The sequence below is a fragment of the Aedes albopictus genome, chromosome 1 (assembly GCF_035046485.1).
Source record: "Aedes albopictus strain Foshan chromosome 1, AalbF5, whole genome shotgun sequence".
Classification (NCBI taxonomy): domain Eukaryota; kingdom Metazoa; phylum Arthropoda; class Insecta; order Diptera; family Culicidae; genus Aedes; species Aedes albopictus.
In genome coordinates, this window is record NC_085136.1 from 319,398,016 (window position 1) to 319,416,116 (window position 18,101).

An 18,101-nucleotide genomic window follows, 5' to 3' on the forward strand; every position below is an offset into this window, starting at 1 on the left:
CTTATGAAAGGGTTTGCAGAGGAATTAATGAATTTTCTCTAGGAATTCGTGGACGAATTTCTGAAGGAAACTTTTGAAAATTATGGAAGGAATTCTGAATTTCTGATCTTCTGAGCGAATCCATGTAGGATTTTTCAAAAGAACCCTTGCAGATATTTCTGAAAGAACCCATGGAATTCATCACAAGTTTTCTAGAGGAATCCTTGGAAAAAAAATACTGGCGGAATCTCTAGATTCATACATTCTAAATTCATGTAGAAATATCTGTAGTGATCTTTGCAATATTTACTCAAACAGTTTTTAGACATATTTAAGAGGAATTACTGGATAGTTTCTGCAAGTGATCCATGCAGTAATTTCAGATGCAATACTTTAGAAGACTTTCCAAAGTATTTTTTTTTATTTTTTTGAAAATATTTTTGAATGAAATTTAAAAGCCTTAAGTTATTGCTGGATGAATTTTTAAAGTAATTCCCAGACGATTTGTTAAAAAAATCTCTAGGTGAATGTCTTAAGGATTTATTTTTCAGGGAATCTCTGGAATTTCTGAAAGAAATCAAAAAGAAATATCTGATGGTGTCCCTGGAAGAATTCCTCAAGGAATTCCGGGAGGTTGTTTTAAGGAACCTATGCAAGATTTTCCAATTGAGTCCCAGGGTGGCTTCAAGAAGAAATCCATGGAAGAATTTCCGAGGAAAATCTAAGATAGGCTTCCTAAGGAAATCCTTGAACAAGTTATTGTACGAACCCTTAGAGAAAACGCTACAGGAACTTTCAAAAAAATGGTTGAAGGAATTTCCAAAAAATCTCTCGAATAATTTTCGAAGTAACTCCTTAGGGAGTTTTTAAAGAAATTCTTTAAGAAATCAATGAGGAAAATTTCTTAATAAAGCTAAGAAGGATTTTAAGGAAAACATCCCTGGAGTAAAAAAAAGCCAGAAGCAATCCTAATTCTGAAGAAATATCTGGAAAACTTCCTGGAAGCCTCTCATAAGAAATTTCTGGAGAATTTCATGAAGGTTTTTCTATAATTCATGGAGAATATTCTGAATATGAAAGTTTCCTAGTGAAATCTTTGAAAATACACAATAAAAAACATTCCAAATGTATTCTTGCATCCTTTTTGAAATCAATACGTAGAGGCATTCCTGGGGTAATTTTTGAAGGAATTGCTGAAAAATAAAATTAGGGAGCGTCCATAAATTACGTCACGCAAAAATTGCAAATTTTCAACCCCCCCTCTCCCCTATGTCACAGTTTTTGTTTGAGACTTCTGAAATTTTTGTATGGGTTGTCACACTTTACTGAACCCCCCCTCCCCCCTAAAAGCGTGACGTAATTTATGGACGTTCCCTTACGAAGATTTTTTTGGGAATCCCCCGAAAAAATTTCTGAAAAAATCTCTGAATGATATTCTTTAGAAATCCCAGAAGAAAATCTGATCCCTAGACAAATTCCGGAAAGAACTTCAGAATTTGTGAAGAAATTCATGAAAGATTTGTTGAGGCAATCCATACATTGTTTCAAGAATTGTAAGTGAAACTTCTAAATATTAAACATAGTATAACAATATATGTATGTTTTCCTAAGACATTCTTTTGAGCAGTTTCTGAAGAAATCCTTAGATAATCTTCAGAAGTAACTGTTGGAGGAATTTTCCGATTCAGTTAAAAAAATCTAAATATGCTGGGAAAAGATTTTGAAAGAATTTGGAAGATCTTTAATTAAATTAAAATTGAAAACAAATCTATAAGACGATTTGCTGCTTCGAAATACACCGTGCAGAAATTGCTGTTGGAATCCCTGGCTGAATTTCAAGATTTTCTCAAAGAAAAAAAAATATGATTTTTTTGGAAAAATTCTCAGTGAAATTTCTGAATGACTAAAAAAATTACGGACACCGTCTTCAATTAGAGGCTCTACAGATTGAACAAAACTTAACAATCTCTGATGAATATTTCCAAATGAATCACTAGAGATTTTCTGGAAAATTCCATGAAGTCCTGAAACTTCCGGAAAAATGCAGGCGAAAAAAATAAATAAATTTCTGAAGAAAGTTTTGGAAATTTTTTTGAAAATTCTTCCGAAAAGTTTTTGAAAAAACCCCTGTAGAATTCCTGAAGAAGTTCTTGGAGCGGTTCCTAAAGTAATCAATGCTAGATATTCCAAAGAAAAACTCTGAGTAATTTCCAAAGGAATCTTTAAGTTTCCGAATGAAATTTGGAAAGGATTCGTAGAGGAGTAGTGGAGAAATTTCCGACGGAATTTTTGGAAAATTATAAAAACCAGGAAAAAATTTTCAAAGATTTTCAAAAGGAATCCTTGTATAAATTTCCGGAAAATTCATTAAAGAGAATTTCTGAAGGAACCCCTGTGCCAAGTTTTTGGAAAAGTATCTGGAGGAATTGCTGAAGAAATCTCTGGAAGAAGTTGCACCCTTGAAGTTTTTTTTGTGCGTATGAGGCACAAAAAATGCTAAGTTCGCAAAAGTAGCTTGAGTGCGCAAAAATTTCTAAAGAAGATCACAAGTTTGAAGAGCTGATTACTCAGTGAGTAACTTAGAGTAACCACGATGACAGCGCTACTGGTCCCATCAATATTCATCGAAGGTTTTATATGACAATTTTCCTGATGAATTATGCTAGATACCCTGAAACCTCTTTTCATGCCATGGGCTGGGGTTATATAAGATTGTCGTATAAATTAGTTCAGCACATCGAATGAACAAACTTTATTCTAGAGAACAGATAAGAGATATGGGAGTGTGACATAGAACCAAGAGAGTTTCCTGGGGCTCCAGGGAAGCCTAAAAGGAGGAGATATCAGAGGCTTCAGGATTGTTTTGGGGGGGGTTGCCGGGGAATTAAAATAAGCTTAAAATGGGTTCACGGAATTTTGAGTGTGCTTCAGATGGGATTTCAAGGGGCTTCAGGAAGATTTGAGATTTTTCCAGAAGCATTTAAACTCTTTAAGATGCATTTCAAGAGGTTTAAAGGGCATTTCAGAAAGATTCAAGGAGGGCCGTATCTGTAACCTCCATGAAAACCTCTGAAGCCCCTTAAATGCACCCGAAATTCTCTGCGATCAAATGAGGTGCCCTTGAGACTTCCTGGAACTCCTCCGAAAGCCCCTGAGATCACCTCATAATCCTCCTAAACCACCCCTGAAACCCACTAACACCCAATCAGACGCCCATAAGTCCTCTTGGAACCCCTCTGGAAACCGATAAGACCCTGGAAGCACCCCAGAGATCCCCTGGAATCCCCTTGGAGCCCATTGAGACCTTCAGGTATCCCTTTTTTTTTTTTTTTTTTTTTTTTTTATAGAATGAGGAAACCTGTTGGTTAGCAACACCGTAGGAAAACCACATTCTGCACTACCTGACCTTGCTCCGCGGCACGCCCGTTAGGGATTACTTCAGGTATCCCTTTAGAGCCCCTGAAATGCCGCTGAGACCATTAAATTAACGGACTCCATTCAAGAGAAAAAGATTTATCTCTTAGGGATTTGAGATGAGACTAAGAGAGTTTCCTAGGGTTTCAGGGGAGCCTGAAAAGAGGTTTTACGAAAGTTTTTGAGGAACTCCAGGGGAATTTGAGAAGGTTTCAATTAGTTTAGGGTGCGCTTCAGAGGCGTTTCAGGGGGCTTCATTACAGTATCTGAAACTTCTCTGAAAAGTCCCTGAAACCTCCTAGGAAACCTCTGATGCCTCCTGAACCGTCTCTGAAACCCCTTGAGACTTCATCAAACATCCATAACGCCTCCTAGAATCCCTTCGAAAGCCTCTGATACCCCCTGAAGTGCTCCAGATATTCCTTGGAATTCCTTGGGAGCCCCTTGAGACCTCCTGGTACCACCCTGAAAACCCGTGGGACCTCCTTGACATTTTCCCTGAAGTGACCCTGAGGCCCCCTGGAATCCCCCTGACACTCCATGGGACCCGTTAGAGATTATATATGAATAATATATATAGGAATATTTGGAAAGAAGTCCGCAGGAATTCCAGAAAATCAATATAGTCCAACTCCTAGAGCAGTTTTATTTGGTGTATCATCGAAAATATGCGACTTCTTTTTTTTCTTTTTATTTCGTCATTAGGGTGTCCCATTTTGAAATAAACAGGGTGGTCCATCAAGGTTTTTTTTTTAATTAAAAGATTTGCAAAAAAAATCGAATTTAAATTTCTTTTTTTTTTCGGTACCAAAGTGGTACCCTGGTTTAAAAGTTTTATCAGAAAATTTAAAAGGTGCGAATCACAATGAACGCACCTGACTCCTATTTTCCTTGGTCTTCGATAGCAGCATGCAATCGGGTCAGGTCCGACATCGACCAGTTGTGTGTAGGGGAACGAGGGGATCCAGAGGAGACCAATCCAGTGGTCTAGCGATCAAATCTTAGCTCGATGTTTCTGGGGTTCCTGGTGCTGGTACGTGGATTTCCAGTTCACAATTAAAAAAAAAACGCGCGATTTACAGAAACACTACTTAATAAAACCACATTTATTCGGACACTAACATCTTTATTCTTAAAACTACATTGGAGCTTAAAAACTAACCAATTAAAATTTCGCGTGGGCTCGGTGCCCAGTTATTTGTCCGGCGACCCAATTTCGACTGGTTTTGATGATGATCACGGTCAAGGTTCAGTGCACTGCAGTGGTCCATCGATGAGTCGAGAGCAAGGATCTCACTCTCATCCCGCCGTTATCAGTTCGGCTGCCGTCCCGATGCTAGCAGTTGATGATGGCAACAGATCTGCTATTGGAAGCCTATTGTTGTTAGAGACTGACCAGTAAACATACTGCTATAGCAGTTTCGCAGGTAGCTGTTCGGTCGATGGTGATATAACCACTGCAGTTGTGACTCAGGGATGTAGTCTGGGGTAGGTGGGATTCATTGGTCTCAGACATCCTCACCCACCCAGAAATGCCATATTTCTGAAAAGAGAAAAAACAGGAATATCCTCTTCGACAGGGTGGGGGAATGGAACGAAAATTACGTTTGCTTGCTGGATGAACTGTCCTCGGGGTCTTCTTCGGAATTGCAGTCTGGTATCGGCAAAATGCACAACTTCTCTACCGGACGAGTAAGCATGCCAGAAGCTGTCCTTATTGTAACGACCCGAACCACGTTATCTTCTCCTGGATGTAACCTTGTTATTCGCCCCATTCTCCAGCGCATTGGGGGAACCCTTTCGTCTTGGATAACGACCAATTTTCCGACTTCCACCTGTACCGGTGGTTTCCATCGTTTCGTCCTGGCTTGGAGTTGGCATAAATACTCCCGGCGCCACCTTCGCCAGAAATCTTGGAGTTTTCGTTGCATCACTTGGTACTTGTCGAGACGATTCATGGGGATGTCTTCGAGGTTAGGCTCGGGTAATGCTTGGAGTGACGTGCCGACAAGGAAATGCGAGGGAGTCAACGGTTCCAGATCGTCCGGATCCTCCGTCAAGGGCGTGAGCGGTCGGGAATTCAAGCACCCTTCTACTTGAACAAGCAGCGTTGTGAAATCTTCTGGAGAAACCGGTTCTTCACCGATGACTTTCAAGAGGTGTTTCTTTGCCGAGCGCACGGCGGCCTCCCAGAGACCTCCGAAGTGAGGGGCGCTTGGTGGAGAAAAATGCCACTGAATTCCTTGCATGGCACAGTCCTTGGAAACGATTTCTCTGTGGGTTTGATCCTTCAGCAGATTCAGGAACTCCTGTAATTTTCTCCGAGCGCCAACGAAATTGGTTCCGTTGTCGGAGTAGATGTCGCTACATTTTCCCCGTCTAGCCACGAAACGATGCAGAGCTTGGAGGAACCGGTCAGTCGATAGGTCTGTAACTAATTCGAGGTGCACCGCCTTCGTGCATAAACAGATGAAAAGTGCGACGTAAGCCTTCACCGCCGGACGACGAGGGGCTGGCCGGATATAGATGGGTCCAAAATAGTCAACACCTGCTCGAGAAAATGGCCGAGAGATGGTGACTCGTGCTGCTGGTAGATCTCCCATATATTGCTGGATTGGTGTTGGTCTCGAGCGATAACATTTGAGGCAATTGTGGACTATTTGTTTAGCGACACTTCGTCCTCCCAGTGACAGAAACCGTAGTTTTACTACAGCCAGCAGAAGCTGCGTACCGGCATGTAATAGCTTTTCATGGTAATGTTGCAGAAGTTTGCGGGTGAAGGCGTGGCGAGCTGGCAAAGGAATGGGATGTTTGCTGTCTTCCGCTTCCTGGGATTTGCTCAAACGGCCGCCCACCTTCATGATTCCATCCTTGGAGATCGTAGGATTATACCACCGTAACGGAGAGTTCGATGGAAGAACGGCCTGGTTTACGATCGCCTTCCATTCCTTACTAAAAGCTTCCTTCTGTACTTGTCTAATCAGAACGTTCTCTGCCTCTCGTAATTCCGAAGTAGTCAGGAATGATTCATTCTTCCTGTCACTTGTAGGTTTGCGTAGCAAGTCCATCAATCGTAGCCAATAAGCAGTTCGGCGGATCATGTCGGTATAGGTAGCGAATTTACTGATGTATTCTTCGTTGAATTCAGCATACGACGAAGCTACGGTTGCTGCAACAGTACGACGTCTTTCATCCTCACCTTCTTCTCCAAGTCCTTGCTGAAGTTTTGGCCATCCTTCAGGATCACCTTCCAACCAACTTGGCCCTTGCCACCAGAAACGATTATCTACGATGTCTTTCGGTGAAATTCCTCTCGATATGAGGTCTGCAGGGTTTTCAACACCAGGTACGTGTCCCCAGAGTCCCTTTTCAGTGAAGGCCTGGATCTTCGACACCCGGTTTGCAACGTACGTCGTCCATGCTGTAGGAGTAGCGTTTATCCAGCGTAGAACGTAGCACTCCTCAAGTAGACACAAGCACCAAAGGCCTTCTCCGAGGCATCTGAGAAGCAGTGTATTTCCACCGAAACCGCTCCAGGAACGATGACGCAACGGTCGATCTTGATTTGGTTGAACGCTGATAGTTGGTTGCGCAGGTTGAGCCATGCCTCACCCACCGTGGGAGGAAGTGGCTGATCCCAGTCCAGTTTTTGACCTTTCTCGTCCTGAACTGACCACAGCTGCTGCATGAAAATCTTTGCGGTGGTAATAGCAGCTCCCAGTAGACCCAAAGGGTCAAAAAGTGTGGCAATTATGGACAAAACTCGACGTTTAGTGAGCTGCTCTGCCTCGTCTAACGCTGGGATTTCGAATTGGAATTTCAACTCGTCGGTTTTGGACACCCATGTCAGACCTAGAATTTTTATGGACGGATCGGTCCCAAAATTGATTTCTGCTGCTTGTTTAATAGCAAGGTCTTCTGGTGGTACGCCTTCCAATACCTGGGAGCAGTTAGACGCCCACTTTCTCAACCGGAAACCTCCTTTAGACATCATGTGGTCAAGTTGTTCTCGGAGAATCAGTGCCGTTTCGACGTCGTCTGCTCCTGTGATGACGTCGTCCATGTAGACGTCCTCGCTAGCTGCTTGTGCTGCCATGGGATACTGTGTAGCTTCATCTTCCACCAGTTGCTTTACCGTCCTGGTTGCCAAAAAGGGAGCTGGTTTGGTACCGTATGTCACGGTGTTCAGCTCATACACGCCAACCTCTTCTATCGGCGTAGATCTCCACAGGATACATTGGAGCGGTCGATCCTCTTCGCAGATGTTGATCTGGCGGAACATTTTTTCCACGTCTGATACCAGCATGATTTGGCGTGTGCGACACCGTAGAACAATCGACCTTAGATCCTCCTGAATTACTGGCCCCACCAGTAAAACATCGTTCAACGACACTCCTGATGCCGTTTTACAGGAAGCATCGAACACTACTCGTACCTTAGTAGTGGTGCTTGCCTCCTTGACCACCGGATGATGCGGCAAATAGCATCGTTGGACCGTCTCCTGAGTAGTTTGGTCGACCTTCCGCATGTGTCCCATTGCTAGATACTCGTCCATGAACGCGACATATTGCTCTCGCAAACTGGCATCCCTCGCCAGCCTACGTTCCGTTCCTTGAAGCCGACGAAATGCAATCTCTCGGGACTCGCCCAAGTGTAGAGGTGTTTCGTTGTGTTTCGGGAGAGCGACGGTGTACCGACCACCCTGCTCTCGACGAACTGTTTGCTGGTAGAGCTCTTCACAGCGTCGCTCCTCTGGAGAAAATGCTCTTTCCGATTCTAGTTCTTCACACTCCCAAAACCGCTCCAATAGTAGGTCCAGCCTTCCGGAAGTTGAAGTGTTGCAACTGATTTGCAGAGAGTTGATGGAAGTCGATGCGCCTCCACAAACGACCCATACGAATACCGAATCATTTAGGGTTGGTAACCCTTCGCCTAATGAGATTCGCCTGCCTGTTTCGAAAAAGTCGAAGAACGACTCGATGCCGAGTACGATGTCCACTCCCTTCGACTCAAAAAATGCCGGATCTGCCAATTCGATACCGCTTGGAATGGTCCAACCATCAATATTGACTGAGGTTGTCGGAAGATTAACAGTCACCTTGGGTAGAATAAGGAAATCCAATTCCCGCGAAAACGGAGATAATCGCGAGCGTACCACCGCTCGGATTCGTTGCTTAACCCTTGTTGAAGCTTGTCCGATGCCTAAAACCGAAATGTCCACCTTATCTCGGGTCACTCTCATCCGTTGGCACAACCGTTCGGTTATGAAATTGCTCTCGGAGCCGGAATCCAAAAGAGCACGAGCAGGATGCCTGTTTCCATCGCCGTCCACCATCACGACGATCGCTGTTGCAAGGAGAACTTGCGAAGAGTATTGGTGCGCTGCATTTGAGACCGTTGTATCAGTGGCTGCCGCATTAGCCACTTGAGAGGAACTGGGTTGTGAAGCTCCTTGTGATTCCTTGTCGGAGGATAGATTGTTGCCCTTTGCAACCGTGGAAACCTTATTTCCACCACCCTTTTCTGACTTGAAGCAGACCATGGAATGGTGGCGACCCTTGCAATTCCTGCACGAGTACTTGGATGGACATTCCCGAGCCTGATGACCCGGCCTGAGACAGTTTCGGCAGAGGGAATGAGTTCTCAGCAGGCCGTCCCTGTCTGAAACCGACAGCCGTTGGAATGTGCTGCATTGGAACAGCGGATGATTCCCCGAACAGCATACGCAACGCATCCCCGACGCTTGCGGTGTGGTGAAGCTGGTCCTTGTGAAGGATGACTTCTGCTTCGGCTGTGGTTGAGGCTGATGGACACCCCTAGTGTCCGTGGATTTGGGTGGCAGTGATTCCAATACGTGCACTCGCCGATTGAGGAACTCCCTAAGTTCATCTAGAGTATCATTTTCCTTTGACGAAGAATACTCTTCCCATCCCCTACGCGTCACTGGATCCAAGCGTGACGTGAGGATGTTCACCAGCAGTAAATCCTTATAATCGGCTGGCTGGACTATCTGATCGAGGGTTTGCACTATCCGTTCAAAACCTTCCAAAAGTGTGTGCAATTCCCCGACGGATTCCTTGGAGAGCGCTGGCAACGACAGCAGTGACTGAATTTGCCTCTTCTTCAATTGCTTACTGTTGTTATAACGCTTCAGCAGCATATCCCATGCTACCTGGTAGTTTGCTTTGGTTATCTTCAATGGATCGATCAGGCTCCGTGGTTCCCCTTGAAGACAACCCTTCAGGTAGTGGAATTTTTCCACTTCCGGAAGATCAGGCTTCCAATGTATAAGAGAGGTGAACAGGTCCCGGAAACCTAACCACTCGTCGATATCTCCATTGAAGCTTTGAAGCTTGATTTGCGGCAAGCGTACATTATCAAGCACGCCATGCATTGACGCATCGGTAGTTCTCACACTTTGGTCTAACGACGATGGTTCCCTCAACTCCTTAACTTGATCCACAAGGAAAGATTTCGCCTCATAATAATGATTGTTGAACTCCCGCCTTTCCTTGTCATAAGTCTCCTCCCCGTTATAATCGTCGTGAGATTTAATCTCAACTAACGTCTCGGAAAATTTCTCCCATATCTCTTCCAACTTCTCCAGACGAACCTCCACTTGAGAAAGCTTTGTATCCTCCTTGAAATCCTCAATGAATTCCAAAATGTCCCGAAGTGAGGACTGTGTTCCCGCAAGCCTTGCAGTTAGTTGCTTCAGCGAAACTTTCTTAGTGGATGATCCAGCAGGCGGCATAGTTGACGTCACAAATCACCGGCAACAGAATAGAGAGATGGTGGTGTAATATTCCGCGTATACGCCTAGCTTGGCTGGCATATACTATCGTGTTCACTAACCTGACAAAACAGGCGGTTCCGCCCAACGATAATCGACAATCCAAATAGCAAATCACGATCAGTGCATTGTGATTTCTCAACGTCAACCAGTTCGTCTCAGCAATAACGATAAGTAGAGGAATGAAGAGGAGGGAGATACGATGTAGTATTCAAAATAAATGCCACGGCTGGACATATACTGTGGTGGCTTACCCAGACAACCAACAGCGGTGCAAGTCCAGCGTGCAATTCACTCAAATGTCCAAGGCGGATGATCAACGTTCACGAAAGGCATTCAACAGACCCAGCCGGGTCCACAGGGCTCACGTGTGTAAATAAGGAGTCGAAGAGGATACGAATTTCGATCAACAGGTGTATTTACTGTAGGCCTAGCCTCGGCAACATATACTCTAATAAGGTGTATTTACCTGGACAAATATCCGTTGACGCTGCCTCTTCTCGTCCACACATGCCCCGATGGTAGTATCGATCCTTCCGTGGTGATCGGTATCGTCAACCAGATGAATGGCGGATGAATGGTCAGGTAGTGAATGTATCACCACCACTGAGGCGATCTTCCTAGGAGATGAAATAGCACCCTGTTGCCACGAATAGTCTCGTCGTTTGCACAGCACCACAGAATACAAGGTCGTGTCCGAAGCCACCTGACGGTCCTGTCCAGCTTGGCTCCGTTGAGAATGATCCAGAATGGTCGAAATTTGGGTGTAAGTAAAACGAAAGGCACACTTCGGCTGGACATATACTCGTTCTTTAACATTTACCTGTGAGACAAGTTTCGGTGCTAGTCCAGTGAGTGTCCTCCGGTGTTGTAGCAATCGTTCGCCTTGGGTTGGTGTCCTCCTCCACTTGGAACCATGCAATCCAAATGGCAGTGAATGGAAATCGTGTCCAGTTCCAGCCACACGATGGGAACCAGTATCCAGGAAATTTCCAAGAGGTTCGAATCTCGTTGATATCGCGCATGCAAAATTGTGGAAAACACAGGTGTTAGGATGCGATAGTAGCCTAGTGTCAGCTGGACATATAGTAAGCGGTGTTCACTAACCTGACAGAAAATACCGCGCAGCGAATGTCCAAGCCAAGCGACGCTGATTCCAAAGGATGATGGTGGATATCCTTTATTCCCTCAAATCCTTTGTCGCAGGCAAACCTTTCTTGCACGACAACAATTGCAGCATACAATCCTGAATAGCTGGCAAGATGGCACCTAACAGCGTCCGTTCGTCGACTCCGTGTCAACTGTATCCAATTCGAGCTCCCGTTGATCCTTCTCTAGTCCTCATCCGGCTCGAAGGACCACAATGAACGCACCTGACTCCTATTTTCCTTGGTCTTCGATAGCAGCATGCAATCGGGTCAGGTCCGACATCGACCAGTTGTGTGTAGGGGAACGAGGGGATCCAGAGGAGACCAATCCAGTGGTCTAGCGATCAAATCTTAGCTCGATGTTTCTGGGGTTCCTGGTGCTGGTACGTGGATTTCTAGTTCACAATTAAAAAAAAACGCGCGATTTACAGAAACACTACTTAATAAAACCACATTTATTCGGACACTAACATCTTTATTCTTAAAACTACATTGGAGCTTAAAAACTAACCAATTAAAATTTCGCGTGGGCTCGGTGCCCAGTTATTTGTCCGGCGACCCAATTTCGACTGGTTTTGATGATGATCACGGTCAAGGTTCAGTGCACTGCAGTGGTCCATCGATGAGTCGAGAGCAAGGATCTCACTCTCATCCCGCCGTTATCAGTTCGGCTGCCGTCCCGATGCTAGCAGTTGATGATGGCAACAGATCTGCTATTGGAAGCCTATTGTTGTTAGAGACTGACCAGTAAACATACTGCTATAGCAGTTTCGCAGGTAGCTGTTCGGTCGATGGTGATATAACCACTGCAGTTGTGACTCAGGGATGTAGTCTGGGGTAGGTGGGATTCATTGGTCTCAGACAGACGCTTCGTATCGAAAAATCGGAAATGTAGGTTTTTAAGTTTTGGAGGTATGATTCTTTGTTGTGAGAAACCCCTTCTTCTCTAAAATAGGGATTAGAAGACAAATTTGTCATTTAGAGATTTTAGAAGGCAATAAATGTTTCTATAGTGGTGTATGTACACTTTCCTCTCTGGAAAGGAGTGCTCCAATACAAATGAAACAGAAATGTTTGCATAACTCGAGGATTCACCAAACATATGGAAATTAATTTGGCATATACAGATTTGTGAAGGCATGAAATGTTTCTATGGTAGTATTAGACGCCTCTCCAATGTAGAAATGGGGAGGGGTGAGCTCCTTTACAAAACAATCAACACATATTGAATAATTTTAGAACAAATCAAGAAAAAAAGGAGTCAAATTGTACGAGACAGAAACGCTGTTCGAGTCAGATTGTCTCATATTCAACTTTTTCATTGAAATAAGTCCCGTGCTAGATTTCACAACATGATCAATTTTTCTCCTCAAACGCTGACTCATGTTCAGTTTAAACGCATTAAAAGCTGTCCCACAAATGATGGGGAATGAGAAGTGACCAATAGGGAGTGAAGAGTGAGCAATAAAGAGTGAGGAATGAACAATGAAGAATCTGAAGTGAGAAGTATGAGTAAATTGTGAGGAGTAACCTGTGAACAGTGCAGAATATGGGACTATGAGAAGTGATAAGTGAGAAAAGAGGATTTTGGCGTGATAAGTGAAGCGTGAGTTGTGATAAGTGAGGGTTGAGAAGTGAATAGTGAAGAGTGATGAGTAGTGGTAAGGAGAGTCAAGCAGCGAGGAGTGTGAGACAATGAGGATTGAGGATTGAGCAGTGAGAAGTTAAGAAGAAGTAGTAGGAGGCAGCAGTGATTACTAAATACTGAGCAGTGAAGAGTGAGGTAATACGGAGTGCGCATTGAAGGGTAATAAGTAACTAGTGAGGAATGCGCAGTGAAAAATACGCAGCGTTAAGTGAGGAGAGAGAAGTAAGCAGCAATTAGTGAACAGTAATGAGCTTTGAGCAGTGAGAAGTGAGCAGTAAAGAATCAGAAGTGAAAAGTAAGCAGTGAGGAATGAGAAATGGAAATTAACGAACGAGGAGTTTGAAGCATTGAAGAACGAAAAGTTAGGAGTGAGAAGTAAGCAATCAGTAACATAGAGTGTTCGAGAGTTACTACGTGTACGTTCACACGCACAGAAACAAATAATTAGTTTAAGATGAGATTCGTGTGAGTTTCTATTAACACGCTAAGAACCGACAGGCAAAAAAAAACCTGGAACTATTTTTTTTTTTTTGCACATCCATATCTCAGCAGTTAGTCGACAAAATTTCAATCATTTTGCGTTAACGGAATCCTACACTATCCTAGAGAAGTGTAGTGAAAGCCGATTGAAATTTCATGCAGCTTCCGGTGAGAACCAGGCGATAACATTAGTTCCACATTTTAAACTTCTTCCGGTTCCGTTTTGTTCCCAGATTGGTTATGAGTACCATGTCTTTGTAGCGAGTTCTCTCGGAACCTCGACAAGATAGCAACATTCTGTCTTCGGCAAAGTTGTTCAGTACAACAACCACTTCCTGGTGATGGATTTAATAATTCCGAATTTTCCCACCACGAGGCGCTAGTGTACATAGTGACTTCCGGTACGACTTTGGTGGTATATAGCACGAGATTGAAGCCAGCTTGGAAGGTACGATCTTCGGCAAAGTTATTCAGGATTACGAGTACTTCCAGGGCATGAGTGTCATAGTTCCAAATTTCACTACCACGTGGCGCTGGTGTATATAGTGACTTCCGGTACGACTTTGGTGGGATATAGCATGAGATTGAATCCAGATTGGAAGGTGCGATCTTCGGCAAAGTTGTTCAGGACTACTAGTACTTCCAGGTCATGAAGAGCCACGTTCCAAATTTCACCATCACGTGGCGCTAGTGTACATAGTGACTTCTGGTACGACTTTGATGGGAAATTGCACGAGAATAAAGCAAGATAGGAAGATACGATCTTCGGCAAAGTTGTTCAGAACTATGAGCTCTTCCAAGTGATGAAGAACATAGTTCGGAATTTCATTCACACGTAGCGCTAGTGTACTTGTTCACTTCTGGTACGATTTCAGATCACACCATGTTTCTGCACCATAGTTACTCGTTTGTTAAACTTGATGGGATCCGAGAGAATCATTCTTATAATTATGGTTATGAGAGATACTGCTGCATTCAATTCAAGGCAGCAAGATTTTCAACCACAATTCAGTTTCCTGCCATCAAGGTGTTGAAATTGATATATGTATAACTGTTTACTTCTGCTTGCCTGCTGGCTGCAAGGAACCGAATGTCAAGATCCTTCCAAATCTGCCCAACCCTTTGCCAAAGGCGGTTGAATTCTCCATTCTTATCGGCTTTCCCTTGCATCTCCCCATTATGGCACCGACGACTACCAACTAAATGCGGCAAGGTGCACGCAGTTGCCAGCCATTCTTCAAACCACCACCACCGCCCTTCAATCGAAATCGACGACAACGACAATACTCCGGCCTGTCAACGACAAACCTGAAGCTGAACCGGAGCTTTTCCGGTTCTTAAGAAGAGCGATAAGTTTCGTGCAGGTGGAATGGCATCATGGCATGCTTCCAAGGCGTGCTGTGCCTGTTCCATTCCTCTCGATTGCGTGGTGGCGGTGCGGCAAAACGTTGAATTATGGCGAATATGAAATTGCATTTGCTTTTTGCAACACTTGCCTGCCTGCCGGCCTGACTGCTGCAGATTCTTGTGGGAGCTTCGAACTACACGAAGAAAGCCTCGATTTTCAATTTCAGCCTCCCGTGGCACCTTCCTCTAGGCTAGCTACCTAGCTCGCTCGACTCTTGAGAGGGATCCAAAACAGGTCCAAGAAGTGTGACACTTTCTCAGGATGATTAATATCCGATTCGAAATGAAATTTACCGTTCTGCTTCGGGGCATATAATAATATATTTCATTCATTTCAATGAACCATCATCAGCATCTCGGTCGGTTTGTCGTTTTGCAATAGCGTCGGTGAAGCGACGACATTTGCCATCAACTCCTCCTGATAAGAGCACGCTTTCACGTTGTTTCAGTGATGAGTGAAAGGGGTAAAACATAAGTTGTTATCATGAAATTTGAAAGAAAACTTCTACCTTTTTTCATTTTGAAAAGAATTCTTAAGCAGATATTTTTTTAGAAACACCTGACGGAACTCAAATGCAATCATCAATTCCAAGAAGGTTTGAAATAAGTGTTGTGTTCATTTCTCAAAACCTTACATATAGCATTTATACTTTTGGCCCAAGAAAGATGAAAATGTGAGCAATGTGTTTCACTTGTTACTCGTAAACTTTTTGCCACAATTTCCTGTAAGATCTCACTAAGAAGCACTTCCCCCTATCGCCCATCACCAGCATCGGTTGACCTCGCTACCCTCGTAGCAATTCTAACGCAATGGCAACGGTCCATCAGAGTTTGCGCCGCGCTAGAAGCGAACGAAAGTCTAGCAGCAGTAGACTTCCGAAGAAACAAAACTTCGCGCTCCAGTGAATCTGGCTGCTGAGCGTGAAATCAGCTCTCGGTGTTTACTCAAGTCGGACTGAGAGGAGGGGGCACGCATCCTAGCATGACTAAGATGGCTGATTTGGCTATCAAATCGATGACGGGAGGACGACGGCGAGTAGAATTCAATAAAAATGAAAACAAACAAATGAAACAATCATTGCCTGAACCGAGATGAGAAAGACAAAGTTTGCTGTTTTGTAAATTTCGAGAAATAACACAGCGAAACAAAAATTAACTTTTGGTGTGTCTCAAGAGCAAACTTGTGTGTCTCCGGCGGATTTAAAAAAAAATAAAAAAAAGCATGGAAATATTTTTTAAGCAATTAAAAGGTTAATTGGCCAATTAACATCTAAATCAACAACACATGCAAAATTTTTCGTTTTACAAAATCGAATTTGATAGTTTTAAGAGATTTATGTTAGGTACGATATTCCCCATACAAGTCACCCTCCAAAAGTTGCATGCAAGTCTACTTGCTAACATGAAATGCTTAAATCTATCAAATTTGATTTGGTAAAACGAAATATTTTTCATGAGTCGTAAATTTAGATGTTAATTGACCAACTTTCCCAATTGCTTAAAAAAATATTTCCATGCTTAATGGCTTGCAATCAAAAAAGGTCAAAATCGCATATATAGTCCTATAATTTGAGGTATACCTTAAAACTTTGACGTGCTGGAGCAAATCTGATTCGGATTTAGCGGCCCAAAATCTGTCAGAGACACATAAGTTTGCTCTTGAGAGAGTAAAATGTTGCGCTGTGTAATCATAAGTTCGAAATAAATCATGGGCTCTTGTACCGACCTTCGAACCCTCTAAGCAGAATACCATCTTCAAATGAGTGTAATCAGTTTTGTACCTTTGAAAATGAAAAGATACAAAACTGAAAACACTCATTCGTAAAAAAATCATGGGCAGCTATAGTCACAGCTGTTAAGGCGTTGGAATCCAGCATCACCATGCTGAGGGTGACGGGTTCGATTCCCGGTCGGTCTAGAAACTTTTTTTAAAGGCAACATACTTTCCTTTGGCATTGGGTATCTTTGTTCCTGCTACACGATATTCAAATGCAAAATGATCTTTGGCAGAGGAGGCTCTCAGTTAGTAGATTTTGTTAGTAGGTTTTGTCTCGGTAAGGACGTTACAACAAGAAGAAGAAGAAACTTTCAGAAAAAAAATAGAAATATTTATACATCTGAAATGATTTTTTAAGCAAATAAAAATAACTACTTGAAAGGCCCTGATTTCCTTCCCACTCTGGATTACATACTTTATCTTCGATTATTTAATAAGCATTTCCAATTTTATACCAATCAACAAAAATTTCCAATCAAATAATTCAAAGGAAACCATCCTGTCTAGCATATTAATAAATTCTAGCTCCTGGAGCGATGGGAATTCGAATCGGTTACTTACGGAACTTCTCTCTCCGTTTCTCTTTTCTCCCGTTTCACAGTGCTTAGCCTCAAGGATTTGAAAATCTTCGTTCCGGATGCAGTCATCATGGGAAATGCAGCCACACTGACGTGCCAATTCGAGCTGGAAAAGGTAATAATTGACGACAGAGAACCGACCGAAGACGAAGCTCCCCAGAGGAAGTAACTTGATCCTTTACTTCTTGTTGGCACTTCTCCTCTCATTTGCAGGCCTCACTCTACTCGGTACGGTGGTACTTCGAGGGGGAGGAATTCTACCGGTACGTGCCAAAGGAGTCACCCCCGGCAAGGACGTTTCCCGTGTCCGGCATCACAGTTGATGTGAGTATTATTATCTAACTCTAACGGAATGGGCTAGCTAGACTACAAATAGCAATTCATACAATATCAAACGTTGGATCGCTCATTAGCAAAGTAAAGTGCTTTCGAAGTGGTTTCGATGGTGAGAAATTATATTAGTGCATTTGAGGAGAAGTAGACTTGCACTCAAACAACACAACTAAAAAAATATATATACAAAAAAAAAAGAAAAAAAAAAAAAACAAAATGTTTGTCAAGAGATGAAACTTTAAAATAATTATCTTTGCGTTCTTTCCATTTTTTGCACCTCATATGTGCAACAAAAATGTTTTTGAGTGGAACTGGTTTTAGGATTCAGGGATTACTCCAGAAATTCCTGTTGATAATTTTTCATGTGTTTTTTTTTCTTCTTTTACTAAATGCTACAGAAAACTTTCCAATTTTTCCAAGAATGACTTCAATAATTATTTCAAGATTTTTTTTTTAAGTTTGCTCGGTGTCAACTCCAGAGTTAGTTATTGTAGAATAAGCATCAGTTAAAATAGACGTTAATAATAAAAAAAAACTCCGGAAT

At 43.1% G+C, this 18,101-nt stretch overlaps 1 protein-coding gene across 2 annotated transcripts in view; it reads left to right on the forward strand.

The window, feature by feature from the left end:
• Positions 1 to 18,101, forward strand: part of LOC109398559 (uncharacterized) — a 553,507-nt gene that overhangs the window by 496,048 nt on the left and 39,358 nt on the right. For both annotated transcript variants that reach the window (XM_062847204.1, XM_062847205.1), the window contains exons 4-5: positions 17,248 to 17,339; positions 17,438 to 17,548. In XM_062847204.1, coding sequence (XP_062703188.1) covers positions 17,248 to 17,339; positions 17,438 to 17,548 — 203 coding nt within the window. The remainder of the gene's footprint in view (positions 1 to 17,247; positions 17,340 to 17,437; positions 17,549 to 18,101) is intronic.